The sequence below is a fragment of the Argiope bruennichi genome, chromosome 7 (genome assembly GCF_947563725.1).
Source record: "Argiope bruennichi chromosome 7, qqArgBrue1.1, whole genome shotgun sequence".
In the NCBI taxonomy this organism is placed as follows: domain Eukaryota; kingdom Metazoa; phylum Arthropoda; class Arachnida; order Araneae; family Araneidae; genus Argiope; species Argiope bruennichi.
This window is the reverse complement of record NC_079157.1, coordinates 85,292,208-85,317,724: the sequence shown is the minus strand read 5'-3', so window position 1 is coordinate 85,317,724 and position 25,517 is coordinate 85,292,208. Positions and strand designations below refer to the sequence as shown.

The 25,517-nt window shown below is 29.7% G+C and overlaps 1 protein-coding gene across 1 annotated transcript in view; it reads right to left on the bottom strand.

Annotated features, from left to right (window-relative positions):
* LOC129975964 (glycerophosphocholine cholinephosphodiesterase ENPP6-like) overlaps positions 1-23,214 on the bottom strand; it is a 308,125-nt gene extending 284,911 nt beyond the window's left edge. Inside the window, exon 1 of the mRNA XM_056089272.1 lies at positions 22,851-23,214. Within this exon, the coding sequence (XP_055945247.1) occupies positions 22,851-23,151 (301 nt within the window). The 5' untranslated portion in view covers positions 23,152-23,214. The remainder of the gene's footprint in view (positions 1-22,850) is intronic.
* Positions 23,215-25,517: the final 2,303 nt, after the last annotated feature.

The window sequence follows — 25,517 nt, the reverse complement described above, 5'->3', positions numbered from 1 at the left end:
AAAACAGAGTCGCTGAGTATTTAAACCTTATGGGCACTAAAGAATATTTTTCTTAATTTATATAATATCTCAAGAAGTTTCCAACAAAATTTTCTCAGATTCATCACGAACAGATCGATTCATTAACAATGTTCAGTTTTAAATGCACCAAACACTAAAAAAATAAACAGAATCGTTTGAAATAATCTGTCGAAAACATATTAAACCTTCAAAACCAAGTCCGTATCCGTTGAAAATATTTGTCAACAATCCGAACACAATGCACATGCGTGAATTTTCAACGCCAATTATGGTAATGCAAATGTGTGAATTTTCTACTTCAGTTGGGGTAATGCTATGAGGATTAGAAATTTTTAATTTCCTTTATTCTGTTTTATTTTAATTCAAAAGTACTTCAGAATGAATCTGAAAGATCGATTCATTAACAATGTTTAATTTTAAATGCATCAAACATTAAGAAAATAAACAGAATCCTTTGAAATAATCTGCCGAAAATTTCTTAAGCCTCTCCTCTTTAGCGTGGAAAAAAAAGAAAAACTGAAGCCTTACTCATTTGACGGTGGGGAAATGAAAAGATTTTTTTTGGCGGGAAAGTTAGTTTTTAATTAATAATTAAAATTCTAATTAAAAATTCAAAAAAGGGACCCCAGGTGCACATTCTCGACTTCTAAAATATACATGTGCCAAATTTGGTAGCTGTAGGTCGAACGGTCTGGCCTGTAGAGTGCCAACACACACACACACACACACACACACACTGAGCTTTATATAAGTATATATTTGATCCAAGCTTTAGATCAGTCAAATTTTGACTTACTTTATAGCGCCTGCCTGAGCTAGACATTACAGTATTTAGCAAGTATTCCACCGATATCGAACACCATCATTCCGAAAGCACTATTCAATTTGAAACATAGTATCAGTTTGCATTATATATAATCAGTATCCTTTACATTTCGCATTTATACATCGTCTCCTGATTTAATAGTAACCATTATAATGATGAAGTACTTCGTTTTATGACTTCAATTTTCGGTTATATGGTCTTTTCGGGTTTCAAGAAGACTGAAATTTCTTGAAAGCAGATATCAATTTCTAAGGACATTTGAAATGGGATAATGATATCTTGACTACGGAATTATTCACAATTGATGCATTAAGAGTTGATAAATTATCTGGTGATAATTTAAAAGATAGTATAGGAAAATGTGAAAACATTTTTCCACATTCTTCTGTGAACTTTTATTTCACAAAAACTAATGGGGAAAAAACCCATTAAAGAACTTAATTCAACTCCTTATACCATGCTTAATACTCACAAATAATCAACACGTCAAACATCAATTAAATTAATTAACGATTAAATTTATAACAAAATGCATTTATAACTCCTACATGCACACAAAATCTGAAAAAATTTTGCTGACAAATTCTTGAGATATTACATAAATTAAGAAAGATATTCTTTAGTGCCCATAAGGTTTAAATACTCAGCGACTCTGTTTTCAGTACTCATATTTTTTTTAAAAAAAATGCTTCGTTTCAGTAAAAAATATTATTATATTAATTGCAAATTAATCATTTCCACTTTAATTTAAAGCATAAATTCTACGGGAGCTAACAGAAAATTGGAGAGATACAGATTACGTTATGACTGAAGGCCTTTATAATATTCTGAGTTAATTGAAATTCGAAGTTTTAAAATATTTTAATGAAGAAGCTATTAAAGTAGGAATTACATAAAATAGTTAATTATTAAAATTTTAACGAGCATTAATATTGGCGAACCGGCTGTTCGCCAAAGGCGGCTAGTATAAAATAAGAAATATATACTTGATATTCAGTATATACAACAATGGATTTTTTTCCCGTTATGATAAAAATGTAAATATTATTTATTTTTACATTAAATTTTTATATCCCGATATTTCATTACAAAATTTTAAGAATTAAAAATAATTTATCACTGAAAGAAATTTTGTTATTAATATTCCATTTGTTACAATAAATGTTTATTAAAAATTCGATTATGCGTCTTTTCATTTATATGCTATTTTACTTCAGCTTCTTGAAAGACAATAAATATTTTTTTTACATTATATTATTTTAGTTGTCTTTGGAGACTAGCCGATTCACCAGGGATATTAATTATATTTGATTTCAGAGAAATCGTTAGGATTATATTATTAGAAATTAAAAAAGTTATTAGAAATTAAAAAAAGTGTTATTTTAATTATCTTACAGGTGCTATACGTATTGTGTACACGAACTTTCCAATGGAATCCAATTTCATAATATCATAAAATCATTAAAAATGCAACTCTCTTCTTAATTCCGGTGTGTTTTAATTTAATTTTTATTTCTTTTTATAAGCTGCAAAGATACTCAACAGATTTTTTTTCTACCTTAGATTTCAGCAATGAAAGGAAATTGTGAAATAACACATTTGATTACATGTTACATTTAAAACAGTTTGAATTTCAATGCAATGTATAAACTTTTTTTCAAAATATATGATAATTCAGAAAAATCTGTACATTGTTGTTAAATTAGCATCAGAAAAGGGAAAAATTTTTTTAAAAAAAATTAAAACGGTGTAAAACTAATTTTTGTGCAATAATTTTTAGAAAATTATTCCCTAAACGAATGGAATTCGACTTAATTTTAATTAATTAAAATTTCAAAAACGCCGCCCCAAGATGGCATATAAGTGCTAAATATAGTGGTTGTAGATTAAACTGTCTTATCAATAAAGCGCCAGAGCAACACGCGCACATTCGTTTTCAGTACTAGAATAGATGATTTTGAATAATTCATATTTTCTAAATTATAAAGCATATTATTCAATACAAATCGATTCAATGCCAGTAAACTCTTCATTTTAAGAATATTTCAATTTTATTCTCAACATATACGAAATATTATTTTGCATCTCTTTCTTTAGAATATTTAGATCGATGAATAATAAGCACTATATCAAATGCTTATGAAAATTTATTAGTAAACATCATTCATGTTCATATAACAATATTATATTATCTATGTAGTCTCATTATAATACTCTATTTCTTCCAGTTAACATGAAGAAAATATTTGCTATAAAAAATAGTACTTTTAAATCGATTTGATTAATCCACAAATTATTTCAATCCATCCATATTGATTGATGTTATAGGTTGAAATGTTACTTTTTTTCCCTCTTCAAAATCGCAAATAATATGTTGAATCAGATTTTGTTATCATTATTGAGTAGAATTATTTAAAAAGTAGTTTGTAGAAGTTTAAATAATTATAAATAGAAAATAGTCTATATTGGAAGACTACATAATCTTCAAAACTGTAAACATTTCTTGTTCCACATGTAATGAAATTATTTATCAATAAAAGAACAGTTTTTGAAAACAGCCAAACAAGAATTGATAAATTCAATAAAATGATGAATTCAAATGACACTAAGTATGGAGATTACGCAGAATGTACGACGAATGACTCAATGCATATATTTATGCGTTTTCAAGATCACATATTGTTACCAATCTGATACATTTCTGCCTGCACTTTATTCTGGTGAGGAATCGATGATTCCAGGAATTGAAAATCATTTGGCGATGAATTTGGCAACGTCGGTGACAAAATGAAGGTTCTAGAATAATCGAGAATCTTGGCGAAAGATTCATTAGATCTTGAGTTCTCGTGTTTGCTCTAGAGCATTCGTAACCAGGTCACGGAAGCTATAAAAAGAGAAATGGAGTAATATTGTAGCCATTCGAATCGGGAAAAGCGGGTAATAGGGCGAATTCCCTTTTTGGGATGTTGAACTCTGTCTATTTCTCTCTGAATGCTTTGAGCTGCTGCGGTTATTTAAAAGCTACATAATGATTGTGTATAGCCATGTTCTCCAGTTTATTTTGGCAATGTTTTGATATAGTATATTCGAATTTTCTTGCATAATAAAACGTTGCTACCTCTTTTTGAGCATCCTGGACTTATTCCACGTACACCTACAAACCGAGTATTATTTTAACCACACAATAATTCAATGGTAATAATATATTTAATTTATCTCGTTTAATTAATAAATCCCTTAATTCAATTACAATAAGTCAAATTACCAATTACTATAAATTAATAATTAGTTTAATCTCTATCTCTATTTCTGCTATTAATAAAGGATAATGCGTTTTTATGGATCATTATGTTTATGAGTGTACTGGTGTTTTGTATGACAGCCCATTTAAGCAAAAGCAATGATCCCTAACACAGTGATCCTCCATAAGCTCTTACGGGTGCCAAGAGTGGAGTAAAAACAGAATCAATTCATTATGAGAAACGCTGATTTCTAGAAAAAGCCTGATTCAGAATACGAAATGCACCTCCAGATAACAATCATATAGCTAGATTTTGTTTGCTTGTGTAACAAAATTTTAGCACAACTCAGTCACAAGACCAGATGATACAGAAATTCGTAATATCAGTAGTACGAACATATAGCCGACGTACTGGTATGGGGGAGCGCGTCTTCCCCGTGATGCGTACCGGGTTCGAGTCCCGGTTTGGGCATGGTTGCTCTTCTTCTGTGTTGTGTATGTGAGTGTGCCGCTATGTAAAAAAACGGGTTGTGCCAGCAAATGGGGCGCATGAAGTAGCTAAGTCGCACTCTTGACCCTAATTGGCGCTACTGAAAAAACAAGAGACGCTCCCTCGGCTTAAATCTCTGACAAATAACTGTCAGTGGGCTAGTAAAGTGTCGTTAGTAACAACAACATTCTAATATTAAGTAGATAAATAAAAATATATTATGAAGATTTGTAATTTCGTGACATCATTTTTCATTAATTTTATTACTAACAAATTTTTGTATAATGCAACTACGTACGTTTAACTTAAATAACCTTTAGTAAAAAGTAAATATAAGTTCAACGTTTATACGAGTTTATAAATTTCGGCAATTTTTAAAAATTATTTTTTGAATGATTTTCTACAGCATGTTACAATTAAACTGAAAACGTTTTTATTATTTCATCAAATACATGAAGAATATGAAAGTGAATTTAAAGTGCCATGGATATTAGGATATAAGAATCGAAAGCTATATATTTAATAGGACTATGTTGTCATTGATCAAGTGTAATGTTATTAAAATTATATGACTCTAATGTATTCAGAGTCGGTATATGGGTGTTTTGTGTTTCGTATTATAAAGAAGAAAACTAATGCTACATTTTAAATGTCTTTTTATCGACCGAAAGAAATGAAACATTGACAAAGGGCTGCAATTTTTGTAATAAAAAATGCATCAATTTTCTAAACGTAAGTCGTATGCGTTTCTGAATTATCACTTTTGCAGTCTTGAACATTCATTGACCGACAGATGGTCAACGCTTTGGTGGATTTAATTCAAAATATAACAATAATCTATTCTTAAAATTCTAAAACAGTGTACTAAGTTTCAGTGGGTTTTATCAATGTCAATTTCTATGTCATTGGGTTTTAAGTTATCACTTTTTTTATACAAATGAAAGTATAGAAAAACGAAAGTACAGAACCTTGTAAAATGTTCTTCAAAATTTGATACATATCTTCACTTTAAGTACAATTTGCATTCCAAATTTTATCCATCTAGCCTTTTAAATTTTGTAATTAACCTGTGCACCTTATTTGTACAGAGAGACTTCTTATGAATGAATTTTTTCCTCATCTTGTGCTTTAGACTTGATGATAAAATTGTTTGATATTTCTGGTTACTTCTCATATGCAAAATATGCAAAAAAAAAAAAAAAAATTGTAATCATCATCAAAAAAAAAAAAATCTGAATTTGTGATTTTGACAAATCTGAACATTTTAGATTTCCTTGATTTGAAAAAAAAAAAAAAACATTTTTGGCATCATGTTTGTCTGCCAGTTAATATGACAGTTAAAAAAACTCTTGGAATTATTCGACGGATGAAATTTGGTAATTAGTCTTACACCAAATTTGTTGATTTCTATACATTTCTGAATGAAATCCACTTGCATGGAGTATGTATATCTAGCTTTTAAAGTGCATATCAACCCGATAAATGAAAAAGTAAAGAGCAGCTAGGTAAGCAAAAAATTTAATATAAATATTCATCATCGAAAGTTTAGATCGTATCAAATATTGAGCCCTTATTCGTTAAAGGGTTGCCCGTCTGTCTTTGCTAGTAAAGGCAATAACTCTAAAATATAACGAAATAAATAACTGAAATTCGGTGTATAATTTTAATATACAAATTATAATTTCTTATCAAATTCTGCTGAAGATTGATCATTTGTTTGCATGTACTTTTGTTGGCATGTAGACGGAATAACCCAAAAATAATAAATTAAATTTAGTAAGTAGTTTGGTTTTTAAATCATATTTCTGTATTACATTCGGCAGGCCGTGATAGCCTGGTTGGCAGGGCGTTGGACTTGCGTCCATTGTGTAGTGAGTTCGAACATCGCCGGCCGAAGACTCTCCATGTATAAAGTGGTTGGTGCACTTATAAATCTGTCGTGGTCAGAAAGTTCTCGAGATAATACCAAAGGGGTAATGGTTCAGAGATGATCGTTCTCTGATTCAGGTCTAAATTATGATCTGTGAATGAAATGTATGAATGAAGTTCACCCTGTAAAAAGGGTTGTGACTTATGAGTAGCTAAGTCGCTCTCTTGGTCCTAGGTGACGCTACTGAAACAAGAGACGCCAAAAAAAAAGTCTCGAATTAAAATCACTGATTTTGTCAGCGGACTTGTCTATGACAAGTGCCATAAGAAAAAACAACCGTTTTGGGAAACAATCAATCCAAAAAAAGAGTGCAGAACCCATCTTTAATTTTCTTTACTACAACATAAGCATGTGTAGTAACGAAAATTAAAGATGTGTGAAGAAAATGTATGTCCGGGGTTATAAAAATAAAAATCTGAGTACTTATAGCAACCGTGGCCTAGTTCATGATTCACAAATTTATGCTATAGATGGATAAATCTTTTATTAATTGCATTGAAATTGCATTAATTGAAAATGTTGGGAAGGTTACTCGTATTTTTTTCCAACATATAATCTTATGAAAGTTTATTACGTTATATGATTACTACATTAGGCTACAAAATTAAATTTCCTTATATAATAATTCATATAAATTCAAGAAAAACATTAACTCAAGAAAACTAATGTAATAATAAATTAAGTATGGAATAGTAACAGGTAAATTAATTTCAACTCTCTGAATTCTAAAGGAATCAAAATTTTCTGCCATATTCATTAATCATTTGAGACAAACATATTATTTAACTCATTCTAACCTCAAATATTCTTCGCTCAAGACAAATAACGTTTTCTTGAAATTGATAGATTGTTTATGACAACTCTCATTGCATCTTATTTCGTTACGTTTGCCATCAATTCAGAATGTTTAGAATATGCATCTCCGTCTGACAGACAAATCCAGCAGACGCCTTCATCAATCTTTTAATCTACAAAGCTACCGAAGTAATGCCTTCTTTTCACGCCTTCAACAGGGAATTGTGGAGGTATCCCAATTTTTCATTCCGTGCGCCTCAGATGACCTTAATAGCACTGCGGTATTGAACCAATCTGTAAGCCAATTTATTAACTTCTGTCTGGCCTTCGGTATCATGCTGTCTGCCTGTCTCAGACTTGTCATTAAGTAAGCAAGCAATACGCCGGTGAGGATTTTGTCAATAGCCTGAGGAAATAGCGAGAACTTTTAGTATATTTGGCATTCGTAACTTTCGGAATGATTAATTAAACTACTGGGATTTCACTTATTCTGCAAACTAATTCTTTCAAAGAATATGTTATGTAAGTCTTATATAATTAACATTAAGAATATTGTAATAGTTTAGCTTAATAAAATTAATATTTTCAAAATGTAAGTGGAATATTTTATTAATGAAATACACTATATAATTCCAATATGTAGATTATGTAAAATATTTTATAATTAATATTTCTCTGAAGAATCCCGGTGAATTATATTGTACAATATTAAGCTATATAATATATACAATGATACGACCTTCTACGTGATAAGTCATTTAATTTAGAGATACCAAGTTTCATACAATTATACTTTTGGAGGTGGATATGGAACAATATTTTGAAATTTTAGTTAGAATTTTGGTTAATTAGAAATTAAACGACATTTTAGTATTTTCCTGTGATCACCAGAAAATTTCACCTTGCAATATTGATGTGTATACCATTTCAAAATAAAAAAAAATGCCTTTATAATGTTATTAATAAAAATTTTCAAGCAATATTTTCTAAAATTTTTTATTGTTTTTTAAAAAAAATATTTCCATTCTTTCAATGAAATTAAAAATATTTTTATTGCTTCATCACACTGTTAATTGCAAGATTTTCTTTTATTGTTGAAATGAATGAAGATTATCATATTTCGAATGACAAAACAAATATAATAATATATTACCGCAATTGACAATATGCAATTCCAGATATTTAATCTTATAATGTATTGTAATATCATAAATTTTGACTCTGTTATAAAGTTCATATATGCCATTAACAAAATAGATCAAAATCTGTTTAAATAATACGATTTCGATGTCACAATAAGACAATTTGATGCTCAAAAATATTTTCTTGAAGTGATCATAAATGTTTAATACATTATATATACGATATATAATTGAAGTGAAACCGGCGTCCTTGCATAGGGGTAGCGCATCTTCCCCGTGATCTGGGAGTCCCGGGCTCGAATCCCGGTTCGGGCATGGTTGTTCTTCATCTGTGTTCTATCTGTGAGGTGTGTGAATGTACCACCCTGTAAAAAGGGGTTGCCCAAGCGAATGTGTGGGTTTCATCTTCATATGAGCTAGAAGGTAGACTTCTGCCCTCGGATGCTCAGGGGTCTTTCCCCTCAGAAGCTACTGCACCCCCCCTTTCTGTGGAAACGCGGACAAGACATCATCATCATTGAAGGTAAAGCTACCTATAATCCAGGAGAACTGGAAAAGTCAAATAGTTCAAGAATTTATAACGATTATGATTCATCTTTGAAGAAACAATCAATGTTTCAAAGAACATTCATTTTCTGTTAGCTTAACTCATGACTGGTTTATTTAAAAAAGCATTTCAGAGAATGATGTTAATAAGAAAATTCTCAAAAACCGAAACTTAAATCTCACCAGTTTTTTTTTTCTATCATGAACTTCTAAAGTACCTTATAAAAATTAGATGGCCGGCGTCCTGGTCTAGGGATAGCACGTCTTCCTCGTGATCTAGGCGTTCTGGGTTCGAGTCCTGGTTCGATCATGGTTGTTCTCTTCCTTGTGTTCTCTCTGTGAGGTGCGTGAATGAGCCCCTCTGTAAAAAGGGGTTGTGCAAGCGAGTGTGTGTGTGCTCTCTTCGCTTGAGCTTCTCCCCTCGGGTGCTCAGGGGTCTTTACCCTCAAAAGCTACTGTGCAGAAATTTGGCTTAAAATAGTCACGCGACAAAAAAAAAATAAAATAATTTAATAATAAAAATAAGTAAAGTCAATCACTGTTACTGGTGAAACAACTGATAACCAAAGCGGTTAATATATAATTTTAAAACATACTGCCAAACATCGCGCAGCATGCTCTGCTGTTATACGAGCCGCGGAATAAAAATCTCTCGGAATTGGCAATTATTGCTAACATCATTAGTTCTGGTTTCTATTATCCAGAACAAACGCCATGTGAATGATGCCCTTCAAAACGGAAATTTTAAAAAAAAAAATGTGCTATGTGAATGATTCACAGGAAAAGAAAATCAGCAAAAATGGTCTTCTCAAAGCATTTTCGTATTTTCTCCAGTGTTGATTTTATGCCCCTTTCCCTCGCATAAAACTGAGGGCATTGAGACTGCGAATACCGTGCAAACCACTGGGGTACAAAAGCTGAGAGATTTAGATTTTTGACGTGGATATAACAGTTTTACTAATTGAAACCATTGAAATAAAAATTTGATTGGGAACAACAGTTTTAGTCACAATGACATACGGATACGTTCTTGGATTTATTTCAAAGCAATATGAATTGATTGACGTGATTGCTTAAGTACAGACAGTCAAACGGTCATCTTTTGATAGATATAGTTTGTTTGTTTGTTTCTTATGGCACTTGCCACTGACACGTCCACTGTTACGAAGACAGCGATTTAAGCCTGAGGGGGAACGTCTCTTATTTTTTATAGCAGCGCCAACTAGGGCCAAGAGTACGACTTTGCCACTCACGCATCACTCATTCGCTTGCATAACCCCTTTTTACAGGAGGGCACATTCACACATCTCACAGATAGAACAACAGAAGAACAACCATGCCCAAACTGGAACTCGAACCCGGGACGCACAGATCACGGGGAAGACGCGCTACCCCTATGCCAGGACGCCGGCAGATATAGCTCAAAATTTCATAAGAATCTGTATTTTAGGTGCGGAAACTTTCCATCGTGTTTAATTTATTTAATTCGTAATGCTTTGTAGCTATCGTTCTCATTTGTGCTCGGATGACCAGACAGATGATTTCCTCAGATTGAATTTCGTTTAACAATTGGTAAAAATCTACATATTTAATCGGAAGATCATATACCAATTTCATCCATATGGTTCAAAGTGTTTTTGAGTTCCTCTTTTCTTAATCCTTGAGTTATCAATAGACAGACGGACACACATAATGATTAAAATATCGCACATGTGAAAAATTGTCAAAATGTCAAGTTCGCTTTTTATTTTTTTTAATTTTTCATGATAATAAAATTTTCTGTATACTTTGTGTACAAGAAAATAAAAAGTGCAATGTGGGTCTGACCAAAAAGAAAGACATGTGAATGATGCATCTAACAAAGAAAAGAAGGTCTATCGACAAAAAAAAAAAAAAAAAAAAAAAAAAATGTCTTTGCGCAGAATTTCAGCATAAAGAACATGTTTCATGATTTTATGAGGGTTTTATGCTAAATACTATTCTGTTTTATAAGTTATTTAAGTTACTGCGAAGCAAATAATGAGTGAATGATAGGTTTCATTTAGTCCTAATTAGTTCCAAATAAATATTGTTTTATATATTCTTTTCTTTAGTAGTCGAAATTGTATGCTCATTATTTTGAAACTCTTATACCCTTTTTTTAGTGAAGAAATGAGGATGGAAATGAATAAATAATGTATAAAAAGGAATTTGGAGCCTTCTTGTTGAAATAATAAAAAATCTAGTTAATTTAACCCATCTCTGGGCCAGTAAAACCAAAAGGTATAATTTTTTTTTATTGACCAACAGATATAACCACTTGAATTCCTGTAGCACTTACATATTACTAAATGGCAACTTAATCCGAACACATATAAATGATGCAAAAATATGGCACACATTTTAATTAATTAATGATAAGAAATAAATAATCTAGAGCGTAATAAATCTAAAAAATTTTTGGTTGAAATAAAGAAATTCTAATTAATTTCACACTTTTCTGCCCAGTAAAATTGGTATCAAATGGTATCGCCAGATTCATGTTCTTTTATTAATCAATATGGCAAAATGTTGCCATTTGTATTCGTATTATACTTGCACATTCCTAGATGGCAACATGGTTTGAATATTAATGATTGATGCATTAAATATATCATTATGAGCAAATATTAATTAATAAATTTTATATAACAACTATTAAATATTAAATAAATTATTAATATATTTTTAATTAACAAATAATAATTTAACCTGGAGAAGTTTAAGTAAACCATCTCAACTAGAAAATTATTTAATCTATTGCTTATGGCAAATAGAATCTCGCGACTGCCTCATAAATGGTCACCTGTTGAATGAACTGATCAAATTATTCAGGTATGGATCTCTAATTGTTAATAATATATCATCTATCTTGCCTCTACCATGTTCAATGACATTAATGTAAGCATTGCCATTCAGGCTACATATTATGTATGGAAGGGTAACAAACAGACAATATATATATATCGACGAAAATCCTTGTATTAAGAGAAATTCGCGAGTCGCAAACAGATTTCAAATAGGGGCTGCGTTCTGTAAAGTCAAAGATATTCAATAGTTTACATTTAGTGACCTTATCCATTATTCTAGAATGAATGATGATATTAGAAATGAGGAATCAACAGTTGTCATCCCGTACGCTAATATTTCATTTAGATATTATTGGATATGTAACATTACTATTTCAACAAATATATCCCGTGAACATATATTTATTTATTTAGTATCCAGAATTAATCGTAGTTATTTAATTTGCATGCGATGAGATGATTGTGAACTTTATTCTTTCTTGCTTTAATAAAGAATTAAAAAAGGATGTTAAATCATTTAACACAGTTTTGCATGACGCAAATCTTTAGAATTGAATTACGATATGCCTTCTCTCAAAAGTCTACATATATCGTTCTAATCATCCCAATCATAACGGCTTTATTTATTTATTTTAGAAAATCATTTGATGAGTCATATATTCTCATATTCATGAAATTCGTTCATCTGATCTGTACCTTCAAGATATTTAGTGGATGTATCCTGACACACAGTATTCTTTATTCTTATTCTTTACCTTACTTCTATTTAGCTTTTTTTTATGGATGAATAGCAAGTGGATATGAGATATGACAAAAAATGGTGAGACAAATGATTCTTCTCTGTGTGCTTCAGGATTCAACCTATATTATTGTAAAACATTGTGGAAGAAAATATCCTCTTTTACAAAAATAGCTACTTGATTTGGCTTTCTGATTGATTTTAATTTATTGTAAAAAGAGAGATTAAAAATTTGTTCTTTTAAAACAGAATGCCACAGGAAAGCAGTAAGTAATATCGTTACTCCTTAACATGACTGTAACTGTAATGCATAGAAAATAAATGAAACATTTCTTATCATCCCAATCATAACGGCTTTATTTATTTATTTTAGAAAATCATTTGATGAGTCATATATTCTCATATTCATGAAATTCGTTCATCTGATCTGTACCTTCAAGATATTTAGTGGATGTATCCTGACACACAGTATTCTTTATTCTTATTCTTTACCTTACTTCTATTTAGCTTTTTTTTATGGATGAATAGCAAGTGGATATGAGATATGACAAAAAATGGTGAGACAAATGATTCTTCTCTGTGTGCTTCAGGATTCACCCTATATTATTGTAAAACTTGTGGAAGAAAATATCCTCTTTTACAAAAATAGCTACTTGATTTGGCTTTCTGATTGATTTTAATTTATTGTAAAAAGAGAGATTAAAAATTTGTTCTTTTAAAACAGAATGCCACAGGAAAGCAGTAAGTAATATCGTTACTCCTTAACATGACTGTAACTGTAATGCATAGAAAATAAATGAAACATTTCTTATCATCCCAATCATAACGGCTTTATTTATTTATTTTAGAAAATCATTTGATGAGTCATATATTCTCATATTCATGAAATTCGTTCATCTGATCTGTACCTTCAAGATATTTAGTGGATGTATCCTGACACACAGTACTCTTTATTCTTATTCTTTATCTTACTTCTATTTAGCTTTTTTTTATTGATGAATAGCAAGTGGATATGAGATATGACAAAAAATGGTGAGGCAAATGATTCTTCTCTGTGTGCTTCAGGATTCACCCTATATTATTGTAAAACTTGTGGAAGAAAATATCCTCTTTTATAAAAATAGCTACTTGATTTGGCTTTCTGATTGATTTTAATTTATTGTAAAAAGAGAGATTAAAAATTTGTTCTTTTAAAACAGAATGCCACAGGAAAGCAGTAAGTAATATCGTTACTCCTTAACATGACTGTAACTGCAATGCACAGAAAATAAATGAAACATTTCTTATCATCCCAATCATAACGGCTTTATTTTTTTAGAACGTTATTGGATGCGTCATATATAATCATATTCATGAAGTTTGTTCACCTGACCTGCACCTCCGAGATGTTTAGGGGTTGTATACTGAAACACAGCACTCTTTGAGATATCCACGAGATTCAATATAACGAAATACATCATTATTATGCGCATGGGAGAAGTCACAAAAGTTAAATTTTAGGCGTTGTTATCGAATATGCTGCTTTTATACTCCAGAAGTTGCTTATTTCTATTGAAAAAAAACATAATATTTTCATTGTTTCATTTTTCACAGCCTTCTATTCATTTGTGTTTTACTGGTTCTATCTATAGATGCTGGAAATAAATGACCTATCATTTATAATCATTATAATTTACAATCTTTAATTAATGCTCAACACGATTTCAAAACATTGTCATTTAATCATTTTTACTTACGAATATATGTATTATAATATCTTTTAAGATTGTTTATTTTTGACGTAAGTCTTTTTGTCATCATTATTTTCCCTGAGTGCTCTTAACTTATATTGACTTCAGTTTTTCATCTTCTTTTACAGGATGTGCAATGAAAAAGTATAGCAATCGTTAAAAATTGACCTAGACATTTTGATGGATTTCTTAATTTCAAATTTTTGAAATTATATCTGTCAATCTGTCAAGGAGAATGGTTATTCTTAAACGAAATGAACTACACATAAGAAATTTGTTGTGATCTTCTCGATGAATTTGCATATTTCTTATGAAATGCATTTATGAGAAGTTTGTCTATGATAACAGTAATGAACACATATTGAACAATATTGTACGATATTAAACAATATTTGCATTTCATTGTTTAATAGTGAATAATATAACATTTCTCAATATTTTGCAACTGACTGCTCTATAACTCAAGAACTAGATTAACTATATGGGTTAAACTAAACATATAGATTTATTATTAAAATTTCATATGTGTTTCGAAATATATTTGTGATGTATTGTGTGTCGGTCTATATATTTATGACCATATGAATGTGATAGCATGGAAATACATTGACTGACACAAATGAAGTCTGTCTTACACATGCTCTTATTACCAACGTTATAGGCCTATATCACTTTTCGGATCCAATGATGGATGAATTAACCTTTGAACCCAAATTCCATACTTAGCTCATTTCATTGTACTTTGGAGCATAACGCGTCATATTGTGTTAGTATACCAGAAATTCATCTAGAAAATATCTGTATTTATTTTAATTCAACTTGCAACAATTCGTTTTGTGAAGAAGGAATTAATATTATTTTTTTCATTCAGTTTCTTACATATAAGACTTCCGAAATGTTTTAGATGACAATTTGATATTTAATATTTTAGAACTTCAATCATAAATAAATAAATTAAATTATCAATTCAAACAAGTGGCGCCATCTAGAAGTTATTTTGAAAAATTAAATAAATAAATTAATTAAATTATCAATTCAAACAAGTGGCGACATCTAGAAGTGATTTTGAAAAAGTTATTTGGAATTCCTCTCGTTTAAAATGAATTAAATAAGAAAATTCTTTAAAAAATTAACTAGAAATTGTATTTTTATAATATTCAGAATTTTTTTAATGAAAAGCTTTTATTAAATACATTGTTTATTACTACATGAATATGTACACTTGGTGGTCAAACCATCCAATTCTTAACTAAGGAATATCCGAAATTTAGGCTTATAAAGCAAAAACCACTGATTTAAAACTTTATTGAGAATAAGTGAAGGAGTTTAAAAAAATTAATCTCTCAGTAAGCGGATATTAAAGTCGAGAATAAAAAGGTTAATACTTAAGCCTTTCTTTTTTTTTAATAGCATTGTTTTCTCATCCCTTATGAGAATTTATAGCTCCGAAATTCCAGGAGACAGGCTTAACTGATTTTTTACAAAGGGAAGAAAGTAGATTAATAATTTGTTGTATCTAAAAAAAAAGAACTAGTATGTTTTTACCAGAAAAAGGCACAAGTAATATAACGATACTAGTAATACAAAATCCAGAATAGGAGAAGTATAGCTCAAAGGTTTATTTTGGAAAGAGACGTAGCATATTTGATTAGAGTTTAAATGAGATACCAAGGGAATTTACTTTTAAAAAAAATTTTTCCTCTAAAGTTTGAGAAAAAAAAATTGAATGTTAAGTTAAAATAGTTCTTTTATACTTCAGATAAAATAAAAGTTCATTCTTGAGATATTGAATAAAACTGTAATTCTTTTGAACAAATTGCAAAAATTTTACTTTTGGATTATTAAACTTGTATTACTTTTGGATGAAAGACTCTATAATCTTGACCATGAAGTAAAACAATATGTCTAGAATTATTCGAAATACAAACATATATTTATCTTAAATTTTGATACTCATTCAGAGACAAGCTATTCGAGAGCCACATTAATAATAATCTAGTCGTTTGAACCAACTTTGCCGAATTTGTCACTAAAAAATTTTATTTTAAAAGAAATAAGAATAATACATATACGACATTCAGATTGATTAGAAATACCTGAAAATTGCCGAAATATGTCCAGTTTTAAAGTTGGGAGCTATATTAAATCAATTTATTTTGCTATGTCTCTGTGAGCTTTGGGATAGTGATAGGATGTGGCCGGCCATTGATGATGCATCTTCGGATCATGAGCCATTATTTTAAATATTTTTTGAAAAATGGTAGAATGGTTATGGCTGGAGATCTCTCCCGAGGTTTCTTTCATAGAGTATAGCTTCTAATAATAAGGATGCATGCGTGCGTGTGTGCTGTGCTTTGCAGAGGCAGACATTATTTGTTTTACTGTACCAAATTTATCGCATATATATCTTGGAGGTCAAAAATGTGAATTTGGATTAAATTTTTTACAATTTTTATTGCAAATTTACATAACTGAAAATTAAACTGAATTTTTTCATTTTCGGTGAAAATATGAAAACTATTCTTGAATTTAAAAAAAAAAAATATAGAACGTTTCAAAATGTAAAATGTTGTTCTTTTAATGATACGGATTTAATAGTCGTGAAAATTTTTCCTCAAACTGGTAATTGTTTAATATATATTGTCACGTAGGTACTCTAGTGTGGAACTCAATGACCCACGCAAGAAGTAAAGCTAAACTAATTTGTTAACTCAACTCTGAACTCAGAACACAGTGACTGACAAATCTTCTGCTTTTATACTAGTAGGGAAAGTTCTAGAATACTTTTCTGCAGACAGTAAGAAAAGTCCAGAACACTTGCCTGGTAAAGTAAAGAAATGTCCAGAATCTTCTGGAACATGAAATAAAGAGAAGCATAAAAATCAAGTAATTAAATATTTACACAAACTGTTAATCGCATCGTCTCTAGCGGGATTCGAACTCACAATCTCTTGATTATGAGATCAGTGCTATGACCATTCGGCCATGGAGAGTCGACTGCCTCTTTTCAATGCGGCAATATTTTTTCACTTAATTGTAAAGAACAGATTATATTGCTGCACTCAAATGCAAACTTTTTTTTTTTGTTTTTGTTTTACAAAATAATTTATCATTTTATTTTCTTCCATTGTTGTTAGCTAAGAAAGAGTTGCATTTAATATTTATATGATTACAAAGCCGAGAAAAGAAATGAAATTATAATACCATGAAATTAAGAAGATAAAAAAGGCAGAGATTTAAGATACAATAACAGTCTGATATTTAGAAAATGTATTCAGAATAAAAGTTCATGTAAAAAATAAACAGAACATAAGTAAGGCAGTTAAAATAAAACTGCTTTAATATCTGATAATTTGGCAGAATCATGGGTATAAAATTATATCGCACAATTTAACGGATAATTAATTTAATTTATTCAATATTATTATCGAACCAGCTAGTCGCCAAGGAGAGTTATTGTACAATGACGGATTGTTATTGAGATTTCAGCGGATTTAGAGGATGATGGGAACCAAGCGATCATTAATAACATGTAGTGGATTGAATTGAGCGAGGATAGAACCTGGGACCTTGGGGTTCGCAGCCGAGTAACATGACCACAATACAAAAGCAGCTGTTCTTGTAGCCTAACTGTTAACTGGCTTATAAGCTTTCATCACAGACTCTCCCTCCAGTGAGTCGAACGATATAGGTGTTGAGTGGTGATGTATTAGCTTTGAGACTAATGTGCCAGTACCTATTTGAGTAGCGAAAAACGTTATGGCGAACGTATGTGGCTGAGTGGTTGCTGTTTCGCCAAGTGAGTCTGACGACTTTGGGTTGCTGCGTCAAATGAATCTGACGACTTTGGTTTGCTGTTGGTAGATGGCGCCACAACAGCTGTATGAAGGTTGAAGGTTCATTTCCCGAGGTCACCAATGTGGCGAAATGAATTGAGCGAGGATAGAACCTGAGACCTTGCGGTTCGCAGCCGAGTAACAGGACCGCAATACAAAAGCAACTGCCCGTGCAGCGTAGCTGTTAACTGGCTTATAAGCTTTCACCATAAACATATTTACAATTCATGATCTTTCATATAAAACGAAAATTGGCGAAATCAGACCAGAGCTCGGGTCAATAATGATTCTTAATAATGAAGATTGTTTTAAATATATAAATAATATAAATATTTAAATTATATTAACTCTTTTGTTTGAGCCAATGACAATGTTATAATCGTGAAGGTAGATAATTTATTTTCAGTTTAAATCTTTATAAGAAAAATCATTTTATATCCATTCAGGTTTTAGAAGCTTAATTTACTAGTTCGTAGCAAATTTTTAAGGTGCCGCTCTAAAAACTAGCATAAAAGTCTCTTATAATAATAAAGATGAATGTGAGTGTAGGTTGGTGCTGTGAAGGTCAGAACGTTTGATCTACAAATACCAAATTTGGCACATTGGATTCGGAAATGTGTACCTTGGAGGGATATTTTAGGAATTAATTAGAATTAATAAAAAATGTAACTAATTCTAAATAAATTAGATTTTATTAGAATTATTTAGAAAATATTAAAATTAAATGAAATTTCGGCATTCTTTGCGATAAGTTCTGAAAATAGTATCGCAAAAAAAATAAATTTTATACCATTTCAAAATTTAAAAAAATATATATTATTTTAATGCTGCAAATTTGATAGTCATGCAAATTTTTGCTAAGTTTTGGCAATTTTCTTCAGAATATTTTTTCTAGATTTCAGCTATAAATTATGATTTTTCCCTGATAGTTCAAACTCTTTATATTGTTTCATCAAATCTGATTGCGCTTTTATTCCATTGTTTAAGGTTAAGGAAAATAAGGATTCTTTTTAATATCTATGTAGTTTACGAGACGTATAAAAATGAAGTCACGATATAGCGAAATTTAGAAGACGAATAAGACGGATTATACTTTCAACAGCGCTATGAAGGTATAAGACAGATATCTATTAAAGAGATTTATATATATATAGTAAACGGAGCATATATAAGAGACTGTTCAAATAACGCAGCTTTAATGCATGATAATATGTGAAATCATGGAGATGAGCTTATGTCTACACGATTTAAAGAAATTTGAATATAATCAATATTTTTAACGAACCAGCTGGTGACCAAAGCGTATATTTTTAAATAAAAAGGGAAATCCATTCTATTGCGATTGAAATTGCGACTATTGAATATTATTACCTTATAAAAAACATGGTTTTAGATCACTTCATCGACCCTCTCAAAGAAGATCCAGACAATGTGCTCGCGCCCAAGCTGATTGGTCTAAGATTATGAGAAAGTTGGTAGTTGAAAATTGTAATATTCATTATTCGGACAGATTTGATTGCAAAAGATAGAAACTTAAAAGAAAATTAAATTTTGATACGTCAAGAATATTACGCTAAATAAAATTCCGGACCAAAAGACTCCATGTAATTTAATTTTCATATTTTTTTTAAGTATAATTAGAGACTGAAACAAGATAAATTATTATTATTATTTTCTTCTTTAAAAATTTTTGAAAGCAAAGCTAAAAGCTGCATTTGATGATGAACCAGAGAAATTTTTATTGAATAATTTTTTGAGATATTGTATAAATTATGAAAATTATTCTGTATTGCACCTAAAATTTCAATGCCAAACGACTCATCTGTATTCATATTTTTTTTTTAAAAAAAATGCTTTGCTTCAACAAAAATTGATTTCGTATTTATTAAATTTTAATTACTTTCGTTCTAATTTGAAATTGAAATTTAGCTATAGCTGACAAAAATTAGAGAGATAGATACATATTACAATGAACAGAGCGGTCTAAGACCTTTATAATAATTTGAATGAGTTATATGACTAAAGAATTTAATACTTTAAAATATTTTGCTGATATAGCTATTAAGAGACCAAGTTACAGAAAAAATTTAATTCAAAATTAAAGTAAGCATTAATTTAGGTAGACCTGTTGGTCACCAAAGGCGGCTAGTATAAAATAAAGATATTATTTATTGAAAAATTCTAACTAGTTTTGAAGTTTAGGTTTGGATAACAACATTTTTATATCAAAATGATGACATTGTTAATCAAATCAAACTGAAGAATATATTAATATTTCATTGCAAGTTATTTTTGACAGGTCTTGATGGTAACTAAAAACTAAAGACGAATTTTGGAGATCAATGGAATCAATTTATTTTCAGAAATTACTTCAAGTCACAACAGAAGAAAAGACAGTTATTATCTAGATGTTAAGTATGTCTTGAACAGTTATTTTATTATGTGGTTGTGTTGTCATGTTAATTGTCAACAATATAATTCCATACAAACAATGAAATATTTAAACAGAAAATAATTTCCGAGCAAAGATCAAAATACAAAAAAATATCAAAAAGAAAAATTAATCATCTATCGGGGGGGGGATATAACACAAACCCTACGCATACGCAATATATTGCAATTCTAAAGTCGATTTATATGTGACGGGATCTATTATCGGGTAAAAAATTAAAAACCCCATTGAAATAAATTACGTCCAATTTTATCTCAATATACATTTGAAATAGAAATAATATAAATGTTTATGATTTGAAACTACATCCCATAATACAGGGCGTTTTTTGTTTGTTTTTTTTCACTAACGGTACTCAGACACCTCTGAAGTTTCAACTATCTGTCGCAAAGCCACCAAAATTTGTACTGGGACTATTGACGACATGGGAATAAGGAATCCACGAAAAAAAATTATTCCAAAAGTTGCCGATAGGGGAAATGTGGCGCTTTACGCTTTAAGACAGCTAAAATTTTGCATAAAACACGGGGGAAAAATTGCAAAATGCAAAATGCAAATGGTGTAGTTGATACCAGCGCCAGTATTTTGAGTTATAAAAAAGAAGCGGGGCATTGAAAATCATTTCAAGTACCAGTTGATTTGTAAAATGCGTCACACTTTACTACAGCGTGCGTTACTTGTGAAGCTCTTTTATTTTAATCAACCCAATGCAGCGGCCGCTCTTCGCGAATTTAGAAGTCGAAACAATTTACGTAAAGAACCTCTATCAATTAACGCAGTGACTATTTACAGAAGTTATTTTTTCTAATAAAGCACATTTGTGGAAAATTAATTTTTGTTATTTATTTATCTGTTTATCATGGTTTTTTAAAAATTTTATCGTGCAGTTAAAATTTAGATCAAAAGCGCCACATTCCCCTATCGGTTCTATATTACACCCTGTTATGATTATTTAAATTACAGATAATTTAATATTTCATTTCATGAACTTGAAGTAATGAGTAGTTCTAAAGTTTTAAAGTATGAAAAACTTTCGAAAACTTTTTTCGTATTTCATGTTTAAAATCTTGATTCAACTATAGCTTACCATTATCGATTCATTTTACTATCTGTTTGTATACTCTCTAGTTTTACAACATTTTAACTAGATAAACCATTTACATATTATAATTGTACACCAATTAGTTAAGAAATTAATAGCTAACAGAAGTAATCCAAGCTTAACTGTGGAATAGTATAAAATATAGCTAGTCAAAATCTTAAGTTTAGCTTAACTCCAAGCTTAATATTAGGTTTTGTTAAAGTCATATGATATAGTATTTCTCATCAATGACTGTATATGTATAAATGGAGTTTAAAACGTGGTACAGGCTTGTATTTTTTCTCGTAGATCTTTGCTTTAAATGCGATAAGATTTGTTGGTCTATTAGGAAATATTGCCTCAAAAATCAAGAAATTCGATTGATCACATTCATTACATTTATTCCAAGATAAAATGGAATATAGAAACAATATAAGTATGGAAAATTTGAAAATAAAGCTCATCTTTTATTACGATTATTAAAATAATTGATATTCTATTTCATGAAAATAAAGGAATGAGTAGTTCTAAAATTTTAAATAGAGAAAAATTTCAACTAACTGTTTTTATGTTATTCTTTGCGATTTTAATTAAATAATAGATTTTTTTATTCATTCTGCTATTAGATTTTTTTAAAAAAAAACTTCTATTCTATTCATTCTACTTTATTAGTATCCAAAAATATGCCCCATGCTCCATAAGTTTTATGCTAAATACAAAATTAATTTTTCATAATCACACACTAATTATCCAACTGATTAACAATTAACCATCTAGATCTTTTGAAAAACACTTTTTTTCCTTAAATTTGAACTTTAAATGCGACAGTACGTAATGGCAACTAAAAAAATATTGATTTGCATATATAAAAACAATAATTAAAATTGATTGAAGTCAAAAGTCGTTTGAAAACATAAATAATATAAATGAATGTAATTTGAAAAATTATTTCAAATTACAATTATTAAAAAAAACATAATTTTCTGTTTAAATGAAAATAAAGAAATACATAATTCAAAAAATTTTTAAAGTAAAAAAAAAACGTGTGTTCACATTTTTGAAACAATTTTGACTCCTCTATAAACAATTCATATTATTAGTTATTTCTAAAAATGAAAACTTTATTCATTCTACAAATTGTTTCCAAAACTTTTCTCAACTTTAAAAAGTTTACATTTAAATACAGTACTCACCTGTCATGATAGTATACCAGTTTGGATAAGAATTGGCTGGAAAGATTGGCGTGACATAAGGTGCTCTGACACCCTTTTCGGCTAACTTCCTAAATCCCGGAAGTCCGGCACTGTCCTGATCCGGATAATCCCATCGACAACCATCCACCAAAATCAAAAGAAGTTTGTTAGTCCCGTCTCCATGGTTACTTTCACTGTGACTGTAATACCCGAAACCGGACGACCGTCCCACAAAATATAGTAGCAGGCCAACACATTCTAGATATAAAGTTGCAATGCCATACCGCACGGGAGTCATCATTGCCGGATAGTCGCTCGGTTGTTCTCCGGGAGTCAGGAAAGGATAGAGTATATGTCCGTTGGCCTGTCCGCCAGAGCGTCGACTGGTGCTTGTCCTTACGTCAGCCGCAATGAAGGGAGAATGAAGGTGCGGGTGTAGGGGAGGATATACGAATCATCTCGTTACGGTTGCTCCATGTAGGGAAAAGGGTACAAATTGATGGAGTTGATATAAGAAAAGTCATCACGTGGTTTATTTTGAGTTGAGTGGATTGTTTTGAGGTCGAAAGAGTTCAAATGCGATGTAATGGAAACTGCTTTCTAATTGCTAGGGTTTATTTAGGATTTTATTGCTTTAATTGCTATAAAGTGGATAATGTTTTACAAACGGATATATAAGATCGCAGTGCATTTTATATTCTTTTTTAAATTGATATAACTATTTTATAATTTAAATATCAGCAAACAAAATGTTGGCATTTTTTTTATAAATTTGTATCACGCGATTAGAAAAGAAATTTTGAAATAAATTATTCTATTATTGTAGTTTTAAAGTTTTGTGCGTTAATATATTCTTCAGAGAACTGCTTTTCAAATATTTTATAACTTAATTATTAATTAATCTATTGATTTCTTAAAAAAAATCGTTTACACAAATTGGCGCACTTTTGTATCAAATAAAAAATATATATAGTTAAAAATATTTATATAATTTATATAACATAATATTTATAATATTGAATTAGGGATTAAAGATTAAAAAGTAGGAAATGATTTTAAAAATTCTTCTTCTTAACTAATTAACAAATGAAAATATTTAAAAACTATTTTTATTACATTTATTTCATAATCCTTCTTCTTATAGAACAACTGCGAGTAAATCGAAGATGATATACTCGAGTTTTAAAAAGTTTAACAGTTGTGTGTTTCTGATTATTTTAGAATATTTAAAAATCTTCTGCTTTATAAATTGATTAATTTTAATTAAAAAATAAAAACATATATCATACTCAATCACAGAAAGAATTATGACAAGATTCCATAATGCATGATGGTCACAGAATCTTAACCCTAATTGCAAAAAATATTGCTATAATTTTTTTATAATTTGTCATATGGTTGTTTTAACTTTTTAAAAATAAGTTTATAAAGTTTTTAATAAAAAAAATTCCGACAGTAACATTCAAAGTGAGCACTGTTGGTAAATCGAAGAATGCCAAGACTATATTCCGATCCCCATCAAATGTTGCCCAACATTTCAACTGACATACCGGACATAACATTTCTAATCGCAATTTTAACTGCATCCATATTTTTTAATTGTGCTTTCAAAACACTCTGTCCTTTACGTAACTCTAAATTTGAACGATAATAACTGATTGGAATTCTTCGAATTAAAGAACATATTGAACCTTTTCCTTCGTTGATACTATTTTGATAACATTCGAATGTAAATCAGTATTTCTGCATAAGTTTTGCTATCTGTTTATCTAAATAAAAATTAAGAACATAAATACACCATAGCAGAAACATTAAAGTATTAAATTCAATGATTGGTTTGTAATATTTTTTATCTGGAAAAAAATATTAATGACATTTTTGTATTTATTGTAATAATTAATAAAATATATTAAAGATCAAACATTTCAAATATAAATTTAAAAAAAAACATATTGGATCAACAGTGCAAAGTAAAATGAAAAATAATTTTCTCTTTAAAAATCTAGAAGATTTGGCAAAATAGTAATAATGGCAAGCTCTAGGAATGGTTCTATCAATAATTAAATCACAACAAACTCCATAAAAATAATGAAACGTTCATTGAAATTTCAAAAGAATTATAGATGTGATAAATTTTTTGAGTTCCAAACTTTTGTAAAAAATACGCGCATTTTTTTCTACTTTTTAGCTTACTAATAATAGTGAATTTTCTGTGACGTTTTATTATTATTATTATTATATTTAGTTATTGGAATAGATGGTCTAAAATAAATGAAACTGAATTGGCAATCTACATATATTAATGGCTATTTAATATTTATGTAGAAAAATATAAAAGTGTTCAAGATCTCTTAATAAGATTGTTCATAAATAAATATTACAGAGCATTGAAAGGAAAAAAAAAACAATCTTATTAATACCAAATAGAAAATAATAGGTGAAAATTTAAATTAACACTATTATAATGATTCATTGTTAGCTCCTGCAAACATGTGGACAATATTGAGAAGTTTACAATAACTCATGCCACACTTTTTTTCAGCATTTGTTTCTAATGGCACTTGTCATAGACAAGCCCACTGACATTAGAAGTCAGTGATTTTAAGCCAAGAATGAGTCTCTTGTTTCTTTCAGTAGCGCCATCTAGGGCCAAGAGTACGGCGTAAC